Raw genomic sequence first — 23983 nt, forward strand, 5'->3', positions numbered from 1 at the left:
GATTGGTCAGCTAGTCCGCCAGCCGGTCACAGCGCAGGAAGGCGGGGCTTGTTAAAACACCGGTGGGAGAAAGGTCACGCCCACTCGGAGACGGCATGGTTTCCATCCTCTTCCTTGTCATCAAGGGTTCATGAGGATTCTGATGACTGATCATGAACAGTATTCAAAAGATCAAAACGCAGAAACCCTCCAAAGGGATTTGTGGCGTTTCAGCGGCGCAGCACTGAAACAAAGGTTTTGCCGGTGCTGCTGTCTCGATTGCTGGATTATTCACAGCACTTCACCTCACCAAAATCGGTGTAGGCAATGACGCATTTATTCTGAAAGTTGGAATCACCGAGTGATCCACAACGCGCTTTCTGGTACTGATGCTTCCCCCGTCGCGGTGAATTGTGGGCAGGCCTCGGTCCTCCCCAGCTTTAATCTCACTCTATACTCTCTAACCCGGGTAGGGAAAATGGCTGCTCGGGGTTTGTGTCCGAGCTTTGCCGTCGTGTGCTCATTTCTCGAGCGGTACGGGGCTGCTCTGGATCTGCCCGAAATGACTTTCCCGCAGATGGAGGGATACTTACAAGATACATCATCAGGTGAGGGGGGAGGGAGAGGACATTTTGCTTCTGGATGGCTATAGTGGACAGGGTCTCTCCATCATCTTCACCACCATCATCATCAGTACCTTACTCCGCATTAACTCCATATTTAATCGTTCCCCAGCTCTTACACACACTATAAAAACTTATAGATGTAATAGATCTGAGATCAGGAGCAGAAAACAGTACCTAGCAAAAGAACTATGAAAACACACCTCCTGGCTAGCATGCTAGTTTTCAGGATTTGATCTACCGTTATAACAGGCGAGAGGAACGACATTATTATGGGATGGAGGGAAAAAAAAAAATAAACCACACACATATCCATGTCTCTGGCTTGTTTTTAGTCTTAATCCTTCTTTTATTTAAACTCAATTCTAAGGGTTTTTTTTTTTCTGGTCAACATTAACTAGCGTCTCATTCCCGCTAGCTGTCAGGTGGAATTTTTCCATTGGGTTTGTTGCGTTTCGCCATCAAAATCTACACCATAATATTAACTCGTTATGTATACTCTGCCACTTTTCTAACAATGTTATATGCATAATATTTTAGATATATTTTTAAAATATATATATACTTTGAAATCGTGCCTCATGTTTACATTCACTTTTAGCTAGCAACGCTGTGACAAACAGGACAGAGCCGGCGGCCGTCTCTTCTGCGCATGCGCCCAACTTCTTGGGCAAACTTGGTTCCCACTAATTAGTTGCACAAATATCGATTTCGCATTTTACACACTCTTTCACCTTGCTTTGTCTTGTTTTGTTGGATATTAAGTCTATCCTGGGGTTTATAACAATATTATAACTATCTTTTTTTGTCATAGAGAGGAATACAGAGGTACTACATGGTAGTAACTATTCAGGAATGGAGAGAAATTAGTACAGAAATCCCCTGAATAAATAACAATTACAATCCTAACAATGTTTTTAACTATACACAAAAGTCTTGTTGAGTAAAAAGGGCAACAAACGCACCCGACCGACCAGGAGGCCTGGGGTGCAGTCAGTGTTTAGTAGGGTTGAGTTCAGAGCTCTGTTGCAGGCCACTCAAGATCTTCCACTCCAACATATGTAAACCTTATCTTTATGAACCTCAGGCTTGGGTCTTCTAGTTGAATTGAAGGGAAAATTAAATGCTGCCGCATCCAAAGACCTCCTATAAGATTGTGTGCCTCCATCTTTGTGGTAACAGTTTGGGAAGAACCACATATGGCTGGAAAATTCAGATGTCCCAATACTTTTGTTCATAAAGTGTATTCCCTGAGTATGTAATGTTGCCTCCTCCACAAACCAGAGTCAAAATTACTTATATTGAGCACATGATACTTTTTGTTATGTACATTTTGACCATTTATAGTCTAATCCGACATGTTTCCTGACATGAAAACATGATTGTTTTCTTTTTCACGTCAGCAATCTCCTTATCCTCCACTCGATCAGAAAGCTTCCTGGGTTGTTTCCCTGTAACGGCGAGGCAGACATAATACATCCATTAAATATCTGCCTAACACATAAAATACCTCTATCTGAATGATGCATAACAATGGAAACTCTGGTTTATCAGAATTGAAAATGATCTTGAATAAACCACTGAAACTGTATTAAGGGTATAGAATTTATGGTACTCAATTGTATGTATTGATTTGCATGTAAGTGATAAAGGTGTTATTGGTTTAATGATCACCTTTCTGTGACACTGTAGTTCCCCAGCCTCTTGTTGAGCTCCATGTGAAGTTACTTCGCAAACTTGGCAAGTCGGTAACGTCGGACCGATGGGAGAAGTATCTCGTTAAGGTAAATAAAAAGACTTTTTGTACTTAGCACTAGGATTACCTAGTGTAGTTCAAATCCAGTTATCCAGTATGCATTAGTGTGTAGTTCATGATGTTTCATCCTGTACAATATGTTTTTTTATGTATTGATTGCTTTTTATTTATTTATTTTTTTATACAGGTGTGCCAGGAGTTTAATAGTACCTGGGCCTGGGAGCTGGAGAGGAAAGGATACCCAGAAATGTCAATAGATTGCAAGGCTGACATCCTTAAGGTGTGGTTTTATAAAATATATTAATTATTAGAAGTGATTTGGCATTGTGAGGAAAGAAAAGGTTGTCTTATATGCTTGTACACCATATTGAAAGATTGTGGATACCTGAAAATAAGATTGTTCCACTAGATTTGGGAGGTTTTTTTTATGGGGATTTGAGCTCATTTAGTCACAAGGGTGTTAGAAAAGTAAGGATCTGATGTAGGGTGAGGATGATAATTTATCCCACTGGTGTTTTAGTAGGGTTGAGTTCAGGGCTCTGTTGCAGGCCACTCAAGATCTTTCACTGTAACGAATGTAAACCCTATCTTTATGGAGCTCGGGTTTGGGTCTTCTAGTTGAATTGAAGAAAAAAATTAAACGCTGCCGCATCCAAAGACGTAAGATTGTGTGCCTCCATTTTTGTGGTAACAATTTGGGAAGAACTGCATACAGCTGCAAAAGTCAGATGTCCCAATACTTTTGTTCATAAAGTGTATTTCCTGAGTATGTAGTGTTGCCTCCCCATAGCTCCAGGGTCCCTGGTTCAATCCCCTGATTTCCTCTAACCTTAAATAAATACCCCAACTACCATACGTAGTGCACCACGTGCCTTGTGTTTGATAGCTTGTCCGTTTCGCAGTATTTGTGTGAAAGCCAGTTCGACGACAACCTCAAGTTCAAGACAGCAGTGAACGAGGAAGACCCGGAGCAGATGCGCCTGCAGCCGATCGGCAGAGATAAAGAGGGACTCCTGTACTGGTTCCAACTAGACCAAGACCAGAACGTGCGCCTCTACGTGGAGGAGCAGGACGATCTGGACGGGTCATCTTGGAGGTGCATTGTCAGGTAAGCAGTAAAGAAACAATCTGGAGAATTCAAAGAGTTACTTTGCTTAATCAGTGAACAGTCAAAAGATACATACAGGAAACAGAAAAATAGATTGTGCTTGTTTTGTCCATAAATGTACTGACACCAATTTAGGCACTCTATCAGTATTGGAAATGCTCTAATATTATTTATCAGAAGACAAATTTTGTCCAGACTGAGCATTGTCGTTTTATAGTGCATTAAAAATTCAGGACTGGGTGGTTACAAGATTTATTTTCTGTTGTTAAAGACATAGTTCTTAGATTTAAAGAAAGCATAGGACAGTGTACAGAGAGAGGAGTTGTGGTATTGTATGAGGAAGTCTGGTGTGTCAGAGAAGTATGTGAGGGTGGTGCTGGACATGTATGAGGACAGTGTGACAGCAGTGAAGTGTGCAGTAGGAATGAAAGACTGGTTTAAGGTGAAGGTTGGACTGCATCAAGGATACGCTCTGAGCCCTTTCCCGTTTGCATTGGTGATGGACAGGGTGAAGGATGAGATTAGACAAGAGTCTCTATGGACTATGATGTTTGCGGACGAAATTGTGATTTGTGGGGAGAGTAGGGAGCAGGTTGAGAAGAACCTGGAGAGGTGGAGGTACACGCTGGAGAGAAGGGGAATGAAAGTCATTAGAAGTAAGACGGAGTACATGTGTGTGAATGAGAGGAAGGGCAGTGGAGTACATGGGATCAACAGTGCAAAGTAATGGAGAGTGTGTTAGGGAAGTGAAGAAAAGAGTGCAGGCAGGGTGGAGTGGGTGGAGAAGAGTGATAGCAGGAGCGATTGGTGATAGAAGAGTGTCTGTGAGAGTGAAAGGGAAAGTTTATAGGACTGTGGTGAGACCTGCGATGTTGTATGGGTTGTATTAGAGGCAGTGGCATTGAGTAAAAGACAGGAGGTGGAGCTGGAGGTAGCAGAGCTGAAGATGTTGAAATTTTCATTGGGCGTGAGGACGATGGACAGGATTAGAAATTAGTTTATTAGAGGGACAGCACATGTAGGACGTAGCAAGTGAGAGAGGCGAGAGTGAGATTGGCATATGTATGCTTATTTAGTAATTAGCAAGTACAATAATAATAATGATTTTCAAAAAGATTCAACAAAGTGTCTCTCAGAATTGTAATACAAACATGGGAGTTGTAATATATTCATATATTATGTATATGTAATATATGCAAATTCATATATATATCCACAACAAACTGAACAGAGTAGATCTGTCTTCTGCTTTGCATAATGAGTTTTAAACCTTAAACTACAAAGATTTCTCCCACAGCACAATTGAATTCTTGACTCGGATTGGTTCATTTTCAAATTCATTTTCTAGAGCCGCATGGCGCAGACAGGAGGTTAGCTGTAAAACAAATCACACATCTACATGAATGAGTTGTTGTGTCGAGTAACTGAGCACTAACAACGCTATCACACCACTTTTTTTACTTAAAGTTTTCTAAAGGTTATTAAATAAATAAACAGTAATTTCTTATTTGGCTCATGAGTCACATGTGGAGAACAGACAAAACCGTACATTTGCATTGGGATAGAACTGTTTCTGCAAGTCGTCATCCTGCAATGGAACACTGTCCTTTTCCAAATGAAGTTTGTGGACACCTGACTATAAGATTCTTATGTGTTTTTTTTTTTTTTAAACATCCCATTCCATATTTAGTCCCAATTTGCTGTTTTGATTAGGTCCATTTTTCTGGAGTGTGATTGTGGAGATTTATGTTTATTCATCCATAAGCACGTTAGTAATGTTTCATCCCAAAGGTGTTCAATAGGGTTAGGTTCAGAGCTCTCTAGCAGGCCACGCAAGATCTTCTGCAAGAACCCATGTACACCATATGTTCATGTTCTTGATTTGTTCAGGTTTTGGGTCTTTAAAATTTCATGCTTTCCAATTGTGTGCCTCCAACATTATGGTTACAGTTTGGGGTAAGAAGCAAAGTCAGGTGTCTCAATACTTTTTGTTCATATAGTGTAACTCACAGTAAGGCCATGAGTCATTGGCAAAGCAATATCATTTGTCTTAACAGTAATAGGACCGAGCTGGCTGACATTTTGGAGCTACTTAAAGCTAAGATAGAACCAGCAGTGACAGATGAGGAGCGAAACGATGGTACTGCTGGCAGCCCTGGAGACGAAAAAAGTGGCGGAGGTACTGCACAGTTCACACACTGTTTCTATACCTACTGAATCATTATGAACGTGATTTTTGTATGACAGCTCTTACAGTTCTTGTCATGAGTCACATGGTGAATTTGTGATCTGTTTCTTGCTACGTAAATATGCGTATTTTATATTTATTTTCCCAAAGGTGAAATTAAAGACATGAACAAGGTTGGTAAGGTGGAAGAAGAAGAAAGCAAGCCAATTACCCTGAGCACTGCAAATGCAAAGCCTGACAAATCCGTCAAAAGAGAAAGTCAGACGGTGTGCGAAATCAAAACGAAAGGATCCGAAGGGTCGCTCAGACTAGAACAAGAGCGAAAGGACGAGCTTGATCCGAAAGTGATTGGCAGCGAAACCCCCAATTTGGACCCGACTCCTGTTATAGACAACAGAGTGAGCACAATTAAAAGCCTCGTCAAGGACGAGCCGAGAGATTCACCTCGACACTGGAACGCCATCTCGGTCGTCATGGCACCCGGCTCCATCAAACAGGAGCTTCCAGGGAAGACTGATTCCTGTAAGGACAAGAAAGAGAGAACGGCAGATTTCGAGAGGGCTATGAGAAGTGACCAGCAGGCCAAGATACCCCTGAAAAAGCGGGAGCTGAAAAGAACCGATGGCTATGACAACAGTCCTTACAGCCACATCAACAATAATAACAACAGCAACGGCAGTATTTCTGTGGGTGGCATAATTGTACGCAACCCAGCAGCAATGGAGCACACTGGAGAAAAGAAAATAGCACCAGCTCCGCTTCTTACAGAAAACTCTCAGACACAAGGGAGTGAATCTGTCCATGAGAGGGTCATGTCTCCAAGTAAAAGAGAACAATACGTAGGTTTTGGCGTTATAATGGGCCCGATTGAGAGACCGCAAACATTTCCTGTGCCCGATGGCTCAGGAAATGGCACGAAGGATAGAAACGGACTACACGTAGACCGGGATGTGAAAAGCTTTAAGACTGAGGTGACGCATGCTGAGAGCATACGGCAGTCGGTCCTAGTTAGAAAGCCAAGTGTTTCCCAGGCCACTCATCATTCAAGCATGAGTGAAGAGATGACACTGACGGTCGAGCATGCAGAGAGCGATGCGAAAGTAAAGGCTCTTGGAGCAGACGCTAGAGAGCGAGCTGCATTATTGCTAGCTTTACCGGCTGATGCTGAAAAGGAATACAGGGATGGGAAGTCGGTTATTAGATCCAGTGCTGAGCAGGAAACGGGTGCAAAGCTGGAAGAGGCGAGCAGTACAGAAGAGCAGAAGGAAAGCAGGAAGGTCAAAACGGCAACACTTCCTGACGGAGGAACGGGTGATCTGATCATTAAAGCTTCAGAAGGCAACATCAGCAGAGGATCGAAAAGTTCGAGAAAGAAACGCTCCGAAAAAGCCAAGCTCAAGTCGCAAACTGGCGAGGATCGGAATAAACCCGATGACGAGGAAGTGTCCTCCGAGCTTCAGAAGGAGGGTATTCGTCTCAAGATCAAGATCCCGCTGCACAGACGAACTCCCGAGCTACGCAGGTCGGCCAGAATCTGCAAGCCCAGTCCCAAGCTGGCAGAGATTCAGGAGCGGAAACACACGGTGCCGTCTACGACACGGGACGTGGAAGAGCACATGGATCTGGACGAGGAGAGAGCGCTTCACAAGAGGGAGCTGCACAAGAAAATCACCTCAGATGGACAAATCAAACCTACTAAGGTTATTCTTATATTCATGTAGAAGTTTGTTTATAATTGAAACCCATGATAAATGTCAGCAGAGTTCAACGGTCTTCTGGCACATTTCAGGGGAAACGGCGACACAGGCGGCCTCGCTGGTCGAAACCCTCAAAACCTCGCAAAACCGAAGTCGCTCTGGGAGGGGATGCGGTACTTGAGAGCAAATCTGAGAGAGACGATGAGAAGAGCGAGTTGGATTCGCAGAATTCAGAGGAAGCTCCACCTGAAGATGCCTGTAAACACTGCGGCCTCCCCAACCACCCTGAACTGGTGGGCCACACACCCATTTCATTTCTTGTTAGCATACTTACAGAATAAAGAGTTAGGGGTTAAAGTCTTGAGGAACTTAAATTAGGGAGGTGGTAGCTGAGTGGTGGAAAGGCATTGGATCGGAAGGTCACAAGTTTAGATTCCAGCACCACCAAGCTGCCACTGCTGGGCCCTTGAGCAAGGCCCTTAACTCTCATCTACTCAGTTGTAAATCGCTCTTTATAAGGGCATCTGCCAAATGTCCTAAATATAGGTTAGCATCAGCAAGTTGTAACTCGACAGAAACTGGTTTTTATTAACAAGTTCTGCCGGGCAAACACTGTGGAGGTTTAATAGTCCTTTTGCGATTGTTGTCAGACTGCTTGTCAAATTGCTTGTCAAAAATGATCCCCATGTCACAATGTAGGATCTCAGTTGTCATAATGTCAGTCACTGTACCAAGAATACTCGCCCGAAGTTTTAAGTCATCAATCCGTGACACATTCAGACCCTCTCGCTAATGGTAGCAAACAGCAAACAAAAACAGTAATAGCGATAATTTGGTTTATGACATGCCTTGATAAAAAAAACAAACAAAATAAAAAAAAGTCCTAGACATTTTCCCTGAGATAGTTTGAAAGTGTCACGCTAATTGCGTCATCAGGGTTCTCGGTTTGACGGATGTTCAATCGGCGTCAAACCAGCAATCAAAGACTACAGATTTTAGCCTAGGATTATAGGAATCTTTTACGACTTTCAAATTTGTCCAAACCAAAATCAAAACGGGCCTAAATCGCAGCCAGCATTAGGAACAAAACAGTACAGGGTCTTAGCACCATAACACACTGCAATAACACATTTTTCTTTTCATCTAATGAAGTCCCTCAAATGATAGACTGCTTAATTAAATGTATTCTACTTAAATTAGGGATCAGCACAATGAGCAGGCTAAAATATTACCTAAAGAAACCACATTTTAAAAGCTGAAGCCTCTGATGTCAGCTTGAAGTAATAAGGTATTTTTACCTGCCCAAAAGCATGCATAGTATGTTTCTGTGACCATCATTTTATCAAATGAAGACATTAAAGTTTCACAATTACCCGTCTCAGTCTCAGCAGTCATCTTGAGATTTCTCTCTGAGATTCTAACAGCATCTACCTGACGGCATTAACATGCCAGTGTGATCTCATGAAGTCTCGACCGAAGTGTTTATGCACCTTGATTCTATTTAAACATCTATCGTCAATGCTTTTTTTTTTTTCTTCATTTTAGATTCTCCTTTGTGACCATTGCGACAGTGGCTACCACACGGCCTGCCTGCGACCTCCTCTGATGATCATTCCTGATGGAGAGTGGTTCTGCCCTCCGTGTCAGCACGTGAGTAGCAACACAAAGCCTGTGCTCCATCGTCGGTATACAACAGATTTCTAAATACGAAACATATAGACTTATTTAAGACTAAACCAATTTGTATATTTTGTTCCACAATCCCAAAGTAGCCACATTTACTGGTTAGTTATCTAGATAGCTCACTATAATGTGTACATTCCAGTCCAAAAGATGCATCCAGTGTGAAATTGACGACCTTTCTTCTTTTTTCATCTTCATCTAAAAAGCTCTCATTTTTAAGGCAGATGTTATATTCATAAAAAATGGATAAAAACATGCAAATATGACATCACACACACACACACACACACACACACACACCCATAGTGGGGCTGTCAATATTAATGCGTTAATAACACTTTAACTCAAATTCATTTTAACAGCACTAATTTTATTAACGTGTGATTAATGCAGCATTGAATTCTATTTGACTGTTTTACAAACAATACAAATAAATATAAATAAAAGAGGCTAAATTAAAACCTTCAATGCAACACACATTCATTCACAACGTCCCATCCGGCAATTAAAACCGTCCGTGTGGAAACATAGCAAAAGTTCCGTTTGGTGTCCTGATGGTTTACGTAGTTTAAAACGCCATCATTACTTTAAAACATGTACAAGAATATTTTGTCTTCATGCTCTATGTTGAGTTTGGTTTCACTAATAATAAACATACATTTGCATAAGGCATCCATATTTGTCCATAGCTATGTTGATTAGAATATTAAAAACTTGAAAAGTATCCATTTAAGGTACATTTAGAACAGAAAGAAATGTGATTAAGTTGCGATTAATCACGAGTAATTTATTAATCATATTTTAATTGATTGACCACCCTAATGTGTACCAAACTGAAAGCCCTGTACCGAAAAATTATATATTTTAAGGGTACAGGGTTTTCGGTTCGGTACCGAATGCATTACTATTACGTGAGGAACATAGTTCTCTCAGTAGAGTTTTCTCAGGAACGTATAAAGTGGCAGACCGCAAGTTTGTTTAGTCGCAGCCTCGCACTTTGAGTAATACAATTTTTAAATTTTCTTTTTTTCCTTTATACTTTAAAACATACACAACATTATTGCTAGGGGTATAATAAAAAAATAATAAAATTAGTAAAAAAAATTCATAGCGCTCATGTTACCTCTAACCAGGAAATGGCTAATGGCTAACGCTAGGTGCCATTGATTGTTTAGCGGGTTTTTTTTTGTTTTTTTTATAATCCTGACAATTTTACATTTTAAGGGAGTGAAAAAATGAAGGATGGAAGGAATGAAGACATTTGTTAAAGTATACTAAAATAAGTATAACAGTTCAGTAGAACATCTTTAGAAAATTAAATATTAAACGTAAAAAACACACACACACACACACACACACACACACACATATCTGTATAACCCAAATGGGGTCTAACAAATGTAAACTGGTTTATACAATTTTTCCATTTATTTAATTTTATTTAATCAATTTAATTTGTGACAAACTAATCAATAACTCAATATAATAAAAAGTGTATTACATTAATTAGATTGTATTTTATTTTTATAAAATATTATTATATATATTATTTAACCAAGCAAGCATTTTACTTGACATTTAAAAAAGGAAAAAGTAAACTGTAGCTGTTCACAAATGCTAATAATAATAAACTGTATTTATTATAACTTTTTTGCATTTCTTTTCCTAACCATACCGAAATTGACCCGAACCATGACTTAAAAACTAAGGTACATAACGAATATTACATTTTGTGGAGCATTACACCCTTTAATACATATACATATACATATGCACACACACACAAACCCCAATTTCATAAAAACCGGGACGCTGTGTAACAACTAAAACAGAATGCAATGATTTACAGATCTCATAACTCTTTTAACAACAATCTGTATACATCTGGGAACGGAAGAGACCAGTTGATGGAGTTTTGGGAGAGGAATGTTGTCCAAAATCATGTCCAAATCATGTCCGATACATTATTCTACCTGCTCAACAGTCCTGGGTTTTTTTTAGTTCATAATTCACAGAATGTTTTCAAGTGGAGAAATGTCTGTACTGCAAGCAGGCCAGCACCCAAACTCTTCTGCTATGAAGCCATGCTGTTGTAATAGATGAAGTATACTTTTTTTTAGCATTGTATTGCAAGGCCTTCCTCGAAAAAGCATATGTTGCTCTAAAACCTGTACAGGTTGCCAAATGCCCTATACCTTTCAGCATTGATGGTGCCTTTCCAGATGTGAAAGATGCCCATTCCATAGGCACAAATGCACTTCCATAGCATCAGAGATGCAGGTACTGAGATGCATGAACTGAGCACTGATAACAAGCCAGATGGCCTCTCTCCTCCTTAGCTCTTTAGCATTTTTTCCACAAAGAATTGAACATTTTAATGTTTGAACACTACAGTTTTCAGCTTTGCCTCAAGACATTTTAAATGAGCTTCGGTCCAGAATAGATGGTGTTTCTGGATCATGTTCACATGTGAGTGACACTAGAGAATCATAGGTGTCTGTGAGCTCAACTACATTTACACTTACATTTATGGCATTTGGCAAACACCCTTATCCAGAGCAACTTGGATATGAGCAGTTAAGGGTTAGGGGCCTTGTTTAAGGATCTAGCAGTGGCAGCTTGGTAGTGCTGGGATTTGAATTTGTGACCTTCCGAACCAGAGGCCAATTCCTTAACCACTGCGCAATCACCTCAAGTATGTGGAAGAGGGTAAATAGCTCTGCCCTTTGACATTACAAAAGTAGACAAAGAAGCTATTGGATTTATATCTCAGGAATACAAGTGTTCCTCTCCGGTAGCTTTGGCATGATTAGATAAACTTGGAAATGGCAGCTGACCAAACTGAGGCGAATAACAGAGAAAATAAAGACACTTTAAAGAGAGTGCCAGCTGTACTATTCTGTATGCATAAGCTTATAATTATTAAGCAGAAATAAGACCAATGTGGCTTTTTATTCACTACACAGGGAGCTGTTTTTGCATACAAGAGAAATTATTTACCAGTCAAAAAGCTAAAATATAACAGAGAGGTTTATTTACTTGTAAGTGCGAACACTGAGTGTGAATAACTGCAATGTCATTTTCAGAAGCTGCTGTGTAAAAGGCTGGAGGAACAGCTGCAGAATCTGGACACAGCTCTGAAGAAACGGGAAAGAGCTGAGAGGAGGTGCAGATACCTCACACAACACAAAAGCACCACTCACCAACACTGTTTGCCTGGTTGACCTCTGTGTTTTCTTCCAGTATTTTGTCAGTATACACTAGTTCACTCCTGCCATTTCTCATGCATGTTTTTGTGTCTGTAGGCGTGAACGCCTGGTCTACGTGGGAATCAGCGTGGAGAACATCATACCCAATCCAGTTAGTACATTCCTCAATTCTGAGTGATCAAAATGTGTTGATTGATATTCTTGTATGAAAGCACCTCAGATCACAGGTTTATGTTTATTCTAATTCGTATCCTGGTACCTATTTCTATAAAAACTGTATACTTCAAGTTGAATAACAAATTATTATTCGAAGAAACACATATAGACATGGTATAAGCTTTTTGAAACCAGAAAGAGTCTTGACCATGGACAAAGACTTATGCTTGTGTTTTTTTTTTCTCTACAGTGGTCCCCCGGTTATTGAATTTAATTCGTCCCTTAAAACCGTTCGAAATCCGATATGTTCGAAAACTGGACTTAATTATCCCATAAGAAATAATGGAAAACCAATAAATCCGTTCCCGAACTCCACCAATACCCAATAATTAACAATTTTTCCTGTTTTTAGCCGTATTAATAGTCAGGAATCCCCCTGCCACGCCCCCTACGGTGGCTGTCATGGTGCTTCAGGGAATGCCCTGTTCCTTCGCTCATGCGTGCCCCGCCCACATTGAGCTCATCGCAATCGGGCTTTCTCCGTAAAGCACCGTGGATATTATTTATGGACTGCCTTTTGCCGGATTATCCCGATCTCTGCGGGTATTTAGTGTTGGTTCGGTAAAAGTATAAATTAACAACTTTACAACAGTAAGAAACAAAATGATTACTGTACTTACCGCTAAATATCACTAATATTGTTCACAAACAGAAGTTGGGATAGATGCTTACTCAGCGATGGTTGAAGCGGAAGCAGTTTCTTCCCCTCGCGCTGTGTTGGGCAGCGTGGGTGGCGTTCGATAACTGGAACTTTGTTCGTTCACTGGACCGAAATTTCGTTCGGAAAACCGTTCGCTAACCGGAATGTTCGATAGCCGAGCCGTTCGATAACCGGGGGACCACTGTATTTGCAAATAGTGTCACATTGTGCATGTTTATATATATATATATATATATATATATATATATATATATATATATATATATAAGTATGTGTGTGTGTGTGTGTGTGTGTGTGTGTGTGTTTATGTATATTTATTAATAGGGTTTGACAAATAGTGATTTTTACTGATATACTGGTAGGTAAGATCATCCTTGCCGATAAGCTATTAATCGACAGATAGTTTTTAAAATGGGTACTGGATAAAAAAAATTAAAATCATAACACTCCATGTAAAATATTACTGAAATTTATTACAAACATAAAAATTAAAAACAGTACTGAATCATAAAAGAATGGCTAAATAAATATGATTATAGTAGTTAATAAATATAATTATAGAATTAATAAAGTATACATTTTAAATATAATATAGAGCTCGCCGTGCAGCACACAGTCTTGCATGTAAAAACAAACAGCACGTGGTTCAGTGATTCACCTCTAGAGGCCGCTCTTGTAATGATAGTTGACCGGTAGTAGGAAAAAAGTATGGATTTTTGCCGATAGTTCCAGCAATCAAACCGATTAATTGGTCGACCACTAATGTATATTTCTTGACCATGTCGACAGTGCTGGCATTACAACTTGCCAACAACAATCACACAGTTCTACTAGATGCACAGATATATTGTATGATGTCATTGGTTTTATCCATTAAATCCTTTAATCTTTCAATACATAACTGAGTATTTTTGATCATGATCATAAATTAGGCAGCAGTTTGACAAGGTTCTTAAGTGATTTCTTCCTCTTCCTCACAGGATGCAGAGGCAGAGGATGGAAAGCAAGAGAAGAAAAAAGGTATGAAGAAGTGCAAGAATCTGGAGAGGAGATCGACCCGAAAGAGAAAGTCTATTAGTTACAGGTGATTTGGACTTTCCAAAGAAATTAATCCTGGCCATCTAGCCGTCATTTCTGTATAATCACATTCTGTTTATTCATTTTAAATCACCAGGTTTGACGACTTTGACGACGCGATCGATGAAGCAATAGAGGAAGATGTACAGAATTCAGATGGAGGAGGTAGGGAAACGTATATGCATGAGTAGATGAAAGAATGTTGGCTTGAACAAGTTGTAGTATTTTGTGTAATTTTTTTCATAGACGTGGGTCTCGGTAAGGATATGGCGGCTATCACAGACCAGGAAGAGAAAGAGGGAGCCAAAGAGATCCGGCAGCCTGTGAAAACTCCTGCTCCACGCAAGAGGAAGCGCCGCCGGAGACTTAACGATTTAGACAGCGAAAGCACCCTGGATGAGGAGGAGAGCGAGGACGAGTTTCAGATCAGTGACAGGTGAGTTAGACATACTGTCAGCCAGGACCCTCTTAAATTGTGATCCCTCACAGAGAAGATGATCTTACAAACATCTGCCTACTAACACACTTTCACACAGTGGCACCCCGGACGTCAGTACTTATGCCTTTCTGTCCTGTTTCTTTTATCCCCTTCCTCGAGCCCAGTATGGAGGAGGATGATTTTGTGGTATCTGGGGATGACGGAGGCAGCGATGCCGAAGCTGCATCCTGGGATGGGAGTGAGAGGGGCAGCATCTCCAGCAGTGTAGACCGTCTGCCTCCGAGCAGGAAAACAGCCAGGAACGGCCGAGCACAGAAAACCAAGAGGAGGATACGCAAATCAGTTCAACGCCACCAAGGTTCCTCAGAGGAGGAGGAGGAAGAGGAGGAGGAAGAGGAAGAGGAGGAAGAGATAGGTTTGTTGTCACAATTATGTTTTTATGCAATAAAGATTTTAGAATTTGTGTGATTTCTTTGTTTTAGTTTGTTTTAATTTTTTACATTTTTCAAAACATTTATTGCTGATGTTAACTAGCAATTTCTGTTTATTATAATTATTATTAGTATAGTCATTATCCTTCATTCATCCTCATCAGGGTTTATTTGGAACTGAATTCTATTATTGGGACACACCCTGGATGGCATACCTGTCCATGTCCCATGTACACCGACTTATAGGGCAAATTCTGCATACACAATCTATCTACTGTCATGTTTTTAGGAGGTTGGAAAAAAACCAAAGAGCCCAGAGGAAGCACAGACACAGCATAGAATATGTGCAGAAACTCCCACACAGTAAACAGAACTCAGAGTTATTATCTAGAGGTCAGTCGATTCATCGGTTTTGCCAATTAATTGGCACCAATAGTTGATTGCTGGAACGATCAGCTATTGGCAAAAGTCTACACAGATAGTTTTTCCGGGTAGGGTTCATTGCTTAAGCGTTTACACTTAAGTCGTTACGAGAGCGGCCTCTTGAGGCGAATCATTGATGCCACGTGCTGTTCATTTTTGCATGTGAGCTTGCACGGTGCATGGAGAGTGCAATTTTATATTTATTATTTATCATTTATTCATTATATAATAATATATTCATATTTTTTGATTTAGCACATTTTCATAAAATGTTTTTTTTTTTGTAATAAAGTACTATTTTACATTTTTTTATCCTATATTCATTTAAAGAACTATCGGTCGATTAATCGGTTATCGGTATGATCCAATGTAGCTGTCGGTAAAATCAGTCGACCTCTATTATTATCTGTTAAAAATCTAGAGTTTTGTGAAATACTGACCATACTGTTATTAACAGACAGCATATTATCTTTGTTTGGTTTTCCCCGCTGTAGATACGGAGGGTTCCAGTGAGGCCAGCGACAGTGATGTGAATATGAGCAGGAGACGGTCACGGCGCAGTCAAAAAGCCCAGATTAACTATTGCGAAACATCAGAGTCTGAGGGGTCGCAGAAAGTCTCCAAACGAAAAATTAACCAAGCGCCACGTCGCCGCCGAATCTCCAGCTCTAACAGTGAGTCAGTTCTCTACTCTGTTATACTGTCTGAACTTCCAGTTCCCTGTGTTCATCAGGAAGACTGATAGCTATTTGTTTCTCTTCACTCGCTACCTACATTTACTACATTCTTTAGGTTATAGTAAAAGGGCAGGAAAGAAAGCCACTAATCATGTTTTAATTCAATTCAGCTTTATTTGTGGATTGTGTTTAACAATGGATGTTGACCCACAGCAGCTTTCCAGAGATAAATGTAATGTGGCAAGAAAAAACTCCCTGAGATGGTATGAGGAAGAAACTTTGAATGGAACCTGTCTTCATCTGGGTGGCACCGAATGTCCATTTATTACAGTCCCATCATTGTTAAAGTTTACTGTCCAGTGATTATACACTTAAATGCAGAACTGTTCATGCTAACTGCGATCCTAAGCCATTGTAGCAAACTCTTGATATCAATTACAGTCCAAATACATCCTCATAATTCTTGAGTTGCTCAGTAACTTCATGGATCTTTAGGCTGTTTATGTAGAACCATCCTTAGCTGCACAGAGGGGCCTCCTATTAATACACCAGCAGCTTCAAAGTTCAGGCCGAAAACATGGTTACAGAATTGCGAGGAATGAAGTCAGAATTGCGAGGAATTGCATCTAGAGCGTTGGGATGAATCGGGCAGATCTGAAGTGAAGAAGTGGCCGGTGAACTTGGCCCTATGTACCTTGAGCATGTTTATTAAGAGAGAGAGAAGGACAGAGAGTGACAGAGTGACAGAGTGACAGAGTGACAGAGTGACAGAGTGACAGAGAGAGAGAGAGAGAGAGAGAGAGAGAAGGAGAGTAGAGGGGCGACAAGGAAAGAGAAATAAGGATTATTAATTATCCTTATTACAACTATCTTTGTTACATAAAACCAGCCAAGGGCTTCAGGTTATGTTCATGTTAAACATCAGAATGTGGAAAAATGTGATCTTTGATCACATGACAGTCTTGAGGGTGGTGTGTAAAACAAAAAACATCCTGTGTACAGAGCATCTAGGGTTGTAACTATTCCTCGAGTAATTAGATTACAAAGAAACTCATTGAGGCAAATTATTACATGAGTCTGTGTCCAAACACGCAATGGTTCTCCATCATTCTGTGTAAGCTCTAGTATCTGCTGTGTGTAAAATTCCCAGAAGATCAGCAGTTTCTAAAACAAGCCCATCTGGCAACAACATCTACATTCACAGAGACACATAGGTTTCCACACCTTCTCTTTATTGTGAAGTTCGATGTGAACGTTAACTGACGCTTTTGACACGAAACCACATTAGATTTTTGTACTGTGCTGCTGTCAAATGATTGCACATTCTTGCATTAATCTGATAGGCCAGTTGTACAGGTGTTCATGTAGGATAACAGCAAGAATATTTAATATATTCATATTTCATTTGATAGCTATCTTTTTATCAATGCCACATCTCAGTACTTATGATAAAGTCTACACAAATTTAACTCCACTGTGCGTTTGGCTGGTAATCAGGAATTAATCAGTTCAGTTTATATATATATATATATATATATATATATATATATATATATATATATATATATATATATATATATATATATATATATACACAGTACATATATAATATATATATATATATGTACACAGTACAGACCAAAAGTTTGGACACACCTTCTCATTCGAAGAGTTTTCTTTATTTTCATGACTATGAGAATTATATACATAACAAAAAAGTGTGAAACAACTGAAAATATGTCATATTGTAGATTCTTCAAAGTAGCCACCTTTTGCTTAGATTACTGCTTTCCACACTCTTGGCATTCTCTTGATGCCTACTTTGAAGAACCTACAATATGACATATTTTCAGTTCACTTTTTTTTTATGTATATAATTCCACATGTGTTAATTCATAGTTTTGATGCCTTCAGTGTGAATCTACAATTTTCATAATCATGAAAATAAAGAAAACTCTTTTGGTCTGTACTGTATATATAATATATATAAACTTTTGGTCTGTACTGTGTGTGTGTGTGTGTGTGTGTGTGTGTGTGTATATATATATATATATATATATATATATATATATATATATATATATATATATATATATATAAAATATGGTTAATTTGCATATTTTGCCATGGTCGGGTTGAACTAGAGAGGATAACACTATAAGGACAAAATGTAATGACGTACAGTATAAGAAACAAACATCAACACCTTCATTATTTGTAGAGAAATAAACTCTCTCTCTTGCCCTCATTCTGTTTGGAACGTCACAAAAACAGCAGTCATTTCCTCACAAAGATTTTTTCTTTTTAGCTTGAAGACAAATAAATTGTAGCTTGTCACGTCACCGAGAAATCGGACAGCGCAAAGCCTTGCATCCTGAACACTTCTCAACAATATTTTACTCATTTTTACAAAGCGCTGACACTGAAGACACCTTCCAGCAACGTTATATAAACGTGTCCTTAATGCAAGCTTCACCTGAGCAACGATTTACAGTTTTTTATTGCTGAAACTTTTGTCTCCTGGGATGTCACACAGTCTCTAAAATGGTGTGAAAAACAAAAAACATTCTGGGCCTAGTTTTTCATTTATATTTCATTAATTTTTTTATGATATTTCGACTACAGGTAGTCCCCGACTTAATATAGAGATGCGTTCTGATTACCCAATCGTACCTTGAAGATATTGTAAGTTGCGACATCGCCTATCCTACCCATGAGTCAGGGGTGATCGAGGAAGAAGGGCCTTAGTCAGGGAGGTGACCAAGAATTTGATGGCCACTCTGAAAGAGCTCCAGCATTTCTCTGTGGAAAGAGGAGAACCTTCCGGAAGAACAGCCATCTCTGCAGCACTCCACCAATCAGTCCTGTAGAGTGAACTGGAAAAATTACTCTGCACTGATGCTCCCCATCCAACCTGATAGCTGGAGAGGTTCTGCTAAGAAGAATAGAGGAGCGCCAGTTCGCAAGTGGAGGGCGGAGCCATACGCTCTCTGTTTTGTTCGGACACGGCGATTAAAAAAGGAGAGCGACGAGCTGAAATTGGGCTTAAAAACACAGAGACAACTGAACTAAGTTATCTCGCACAGCGGGAGATGTGTAGATCCTGGTGGTGTCCCAACTTGTCGTACTGCATATACGTTTACCTCGTGCGCAACAATTTAAAGTTGATTTATTTTCGGGGTTTTTTACATTTTTGTCATCAATTTTGTCGTCAATACAAGATCGAAAAATCATAAGTCGAACCATAATTTTGGGAGTACCTGTGTTTATTTGGCTTGTCCAGTAAGTCCCTCGATATGAACTGTTTGTAAAGTCAATATAAGAACAAGCATGTAGTACAACATATAATATATATGATGCTTTATAGAATATATTAAGCATCTGTTTATTCAATTAAAGCTTTATATTATTTTAATTCCTCTACATTTTATTCCAGCATCTGTTGTTTCTAAGGACTCCGAGCCCGAGGAGGAGTCTGACTTGAGGAGCAGACGCCGAGGCAGAAAGAGACAGTCCACAAGGGAAGACTCGAAACAGAGGCACAAACATCTCAAACTAAAACCAGCAAGAAGTACAAGCGAGGAAGAGGAGGAATCCGATGAAGAAGGAGACGCTGGAGCATCCGAGGAGGAAAAGAAGCCACTCCGTAAAAGCCTGAACCGTATCGAATCGGATGAGGACGAAGAGGACGGGTTGGAGAAAAGACCGATGAGAAAGACGGCCGTAAAGCAGGACAGCAGAGTAACAGACTGCAGGGAGCTAAGTGTGAGGGGACACACCAGAGGGTTAAAGGACTCGATGCTGAAGCACAACGGCCTGCTTCCTCTTAGATCTTCACCTCAGGATGAAGACGAGGAGGAGGAAGAGGAGGAATCCGATGAAGAAGGAGACGCTGGAGCATCCGAGGAGGAAAAGAAGCCACTCCGTAAAAGCCTGAACCGTATCGAATCGGATGAGGACGAAGAGGACGGGTTGGAGAAAAGACCGATGAGAAAGACGGCCGTAAAGCAGGACAGCAGAGTAACAGACTGCAGGGAGCTAAGTGTGAGGGGACACACCAGAGGGTTAAAGGACTCGATGCTGAAGCACAACGGCCTGCTTCCTCTTAGATCTTCACCTCAGGATGAAGACGAGGAGGAGGAAGAAGAGGAGGAGGACGAGGAGGATGACCTCACCGCCGCTACGGACTTTGTTAACTTTGTTTTTGACAGCGAACAGTTATCGTGATGTGCTGAAGAAATTTTCATATATTATTTTTTTCATTGCTTGTTTTTTTTTCCTGAGTGTTTTTGAGTGTAATGGACCAATCCAAGCTTCCAGAGGAATTCTCATGTGATGTCTAAACATATTTTGGGTTCATGCATCATGCACATGTCAGATGTAGAGCAGGGTCTCAGTGCACATCCTGATTTCTATAAGCAGAAGGTGTCAAATTTTTACATTTACATTTTATCATTCAGTGGCAAACTTGATCATATGACTAGGTCACACAAGTTCCCTTGCTAGTGAACCTGGCTCAAGATTTTGTTGCTTCTTTCTAAAACTGGGGTAAAAACTTACAAATTCTAAACTAATATAGACTCAAGACACTAAGGTTCATTGTCACTTTTTGTTTTTCCCTTCTCAAAAATCTTCAAAGAAACAACAGCAACTGAACAGTCGTGATCTGGTTTGTATTTTATTCATGAGAAAAAGACGAGGACTTTGGAGTGGTCATTCTTGCCAAGCTGGTCCACTCAAGATGGTCACTTTGGCTAGGATCTGTTAGCCCAGCTCACCAAAAAGAGTTGAACCTTCCACTTAGCTTGCTGCCATTTTATGTCAAAACATTTCAAAGATCTCTAAACTGTAAAGCGTTTTCACCAGCTCTCTTTATGGCTAAAATGGTTTCATACCAAACACATTAACACTATTATTTAACCCTGCATTATATTATTTAATAGGAATTGAAATAATTACATTATAACCACAAGTTACAAGTATAACGAGCGTCTCACCAGTCACACTAACGGACAGGTTTCCATGGAAGATACCTGAAATGTCTTATATATGCAAATCGGCTCCTCGTTACCCAAATCTGAATCGTCCAACAATTATGCATACAGAGATTTTTTTTTTTTTTTACATAAATCACAACATTGCACAACATCCTGGAGGTGGTTTTGTATTACACATCTTAATATCTTACATATGGGCTTGAAAAAATGTAAAACCATTTTGTAATATTACTTAGAGATCCACTACAAAAGCTAGCTAACTAGCTAGGATCAGATTGCTATTATATGAGTGTGGTAAAAGAGCAAGTTCTATAACCAATAGAACATCTCAGACAGTTTTCATCTGGGAAACGAACCAACATTCTGCTTGGGTGATGCAGAACTGCTTTTACTATCTCAACGTTAGTGTTTTATCACTCTTATACCACAGCAATTTGACACTTGACACAGTTATCCGTTTATAGTCGTTTTCTAATATAGTAGTTTATATTTATATTTAATGTAGCCGGCAACTTGTGGTACAAATTAATTCATGTTGTCACTTACATAATGGCAGCTATACGGAGTCATTCCCTCAATTTATTTTATTTATTTTTTAGATGAGAAGACTGTCCCATGGTTTAGATCGTGTCCGTCATCCAAATCTTTGTGAACGAGCTGATACCATAGACGCTATACTTCTATTCGAGTGCGAAATTTTAACCAATCAGATGGTGTCATGGTAGAACAAAACTAAAAATTAGACTGTAGCATCTGACTAAAGCTTGCTTAGTTGTTTTATTGTATCGATTAAAGATATAAATAAATAGCTAGTGAGCGTGGAACTTATTAGTTCAAATAGAAATGTATGTTTATTGTAAAATTGGGTGTCATCTTAACAACATGCCTTGATAGCGTAGCTTTGAGAAATCTTGAGGAGGATGTCAGTGAGAACACTTATTTAAACGCCAGTCTGGTAGATAATTACACGTAAAAGAGTTCAGCTAGCATTACCTTGTTTGCTAGCATATTGACAAACTACCTAATGTCAGATGTCAAACTAGTGCTAATATTAACTTTGGTAACAAAGCTGACTAGTTAGCAATTTATCTCTATGTAATCAGTGGGGTTTATTTGGATATTTGGATAGTTTGGATAGTTAGCTAAACTCAGCATGTATGCCAAGCACTACAATAAGCCAAACATTTTTTTTAAAGGTTATGAGTGCCGTCGTATGATCAAGTTTGCCCTGATCAACTGATCAGATCCAGTCCTTGTGGACCCCGGGAAAATCAGGATGTGTGTTTCTAAGTGATCTATGTACACTAGAGCTGATCTTCAGAAAGTAAAGCACTGTTATTTGTCAGGCCAGTAATGCGCCATCTGTCTAACACAAGCTTATATTAGCCTGTAGAGACACTGTACATTTTCTGCTTGTATGCTAGCACCTTTTAAATCGGTGGTTTAGTAATGTTTCCAGTTTTATTTTCTGTAAAATAGAAAACAGGAAAAAAAAAATCAAAAGTTTTTTTTTTATATATATAATTATAAGAAGGAGATTCTGTTTGAAAGAGTTTTGCTAACCCTAAACAACAATCCTCTGTGCCAGCCTGTCCAATTAACACATTTTATTCAAGGCGAATTGTAACCCAAGCGTCTCGACACATTCTGTTCTGCCATCGGAAAAGAAATGAAAATGCAGCAAAATATCAATATCAAGGCACAGAATTTAGTCGAAATGAATTAGCAGCTTTTATGAAAAGAACGCACATACAGTAAATAGCTACTTTATAAAAGAAGTGTCTCTCGTTACTATAACAGAAAATCTTTTACTGAAAATGTGATCTTAATTTTATATTTTGAATTGTTCCCCCAAATTTTGTCTTTTCTAGTACATCTATGAAGGTAACCTATGGTAGTTAAATCCTTTAATGCTAATTTGTTTTAGGTTTTTTTTTTCTTTCCAATAACACTGTATAAAAATGTATGTGCCTGTTGACTTGCCCTTAGGCTGAAGTAAATCTTGACTGAAAATGCACTTCTCAAAGCACCTTGGATTGTACCAGTTTGCCCAGTTTAACCCAGTCCAGCCCAGCCCAGCGGTTTCGACTCTCGTTCGAAAGCACTTTACACAACACCCTCTTGCTTTATTTCTCTCTTTCCCACTAATTCATTCGAAACTGTGCTGTGTGCTCTACTTGGTCATTTGAAATCCAACACTACCAAATCATTCCAGGTACACACCACACAAACCAAGTCTAGAGTCCCGGTGAATGTGGCCTTTGTCTGCTGTAAAGTTATTCAACTGGAATGAGTGTTACTTCTATTTTACTGTTCTAATGTTCAGTCTCAGTACATAACAAAATTTAAAAAAAAACCCTCAATAAACATGACAAGCGTATCTGTGTAATGAAGTCTCTTCGTTCATTACATTACATTATTGCTTTGAGCAAACATGGATCTTTTGGATTTCCAACTTTGACTTATAATATCACTTCCAGAGCTGAACGTGGCAGTGAAGACTGCCTGGAAATTAAAAATCACCCCGGGAGTGTTGTCTTGTGTCCTGTTGGAAATAAAAAAAGTCAATGTGGTGCACCCCAAACCCAATTATTCAGTCGTGTATGCACGTGGTGTTTGAGGGAAAGTGTGTATATCATAAAAAAAAAATAGAACCGTATTCAGCCAAATATATTTCACTGAAAATAAAGAAGTTGCTACTTTGAAATATGTTTAGATGTGTAAAGGATTATCCAAAGCTGAGTGTGCGTTACACAATGGTGAGGAGGAGTGAAAAGGTCTACTGTGGAACGAGTATTCAGACAATAGTACAATAAAAA

At 39.5% G+C, this 23983-nt stretch overlaps 1 protein-coding gene across 2 annotated transcripts; it reads left to right on the top strand.

Moving 5' to 3' along the window:
* The first annotated feature begins 47 nt into the window (after positions 1 to 47).
* On the top strand, positions 48 to 23553 carry rsf1a (remodeling and spacing factor 1a). 2 transcript variants are annotated; one of them, XM_046864018.1, is made up of 18 exons: positions 48 to 362; positions 453 to 587; positions 2295 to 2386; positions 2546 to 2638; positions 3261 to 3466; positions 5524 to 5645; positions 5805 to 7354; positions 7444 to 7644; positions 8897 to 9001; positions 12121 to 12200; positions 12340 to 12394; positions 14101 to 14204; positions 14295 to 14362; positions 14444 to 14633; positions 14801 to 15051; positions 15985 to 16164; positions 19604 to 19999; positions 20279 to 23553. In XM_046864018.1, the coding sequence occupies exons 2-18, from the start codon at positions 458 to 460 to the stop codon at positions 20392 to 20394; spliced, it is 3939 nt and encodes a 1312-aa protein (XP_046719974.1). In that variant the 5' UTR covers positions 48 to 362; positions 453 to 457; the 3' UTR covers positions 20395 to 23553. The 2 variants fall into 2 exon arrangements, with proteins under 2 accessions (XP_046719974.1, XP_046719973.1); XM_046864017.1 differs by having other exon boundaries at positions 48 to 587; positions 19604 to 19746; positions 20026 to 23553.
* The last annotated feature ends 430 nt before the right edge of the window (positions 23554 to 23983 follow it).

This window comes from Silurus meridionalis, chromosome 13 (assembly GCF_014805685.1).
Source record: "Silurus meridionalis isolate SWU-2019-XX chromosome 13, ASM1480568v1, whole genome shotgun sequence".
Classification (NCBI taxonomy): domain Eukaryota; kingdom Metazoa; phylum Chordata; class Actinopteri; order Siluriformes; family Siluridae; genus Silurus; species Silurus meridionalis.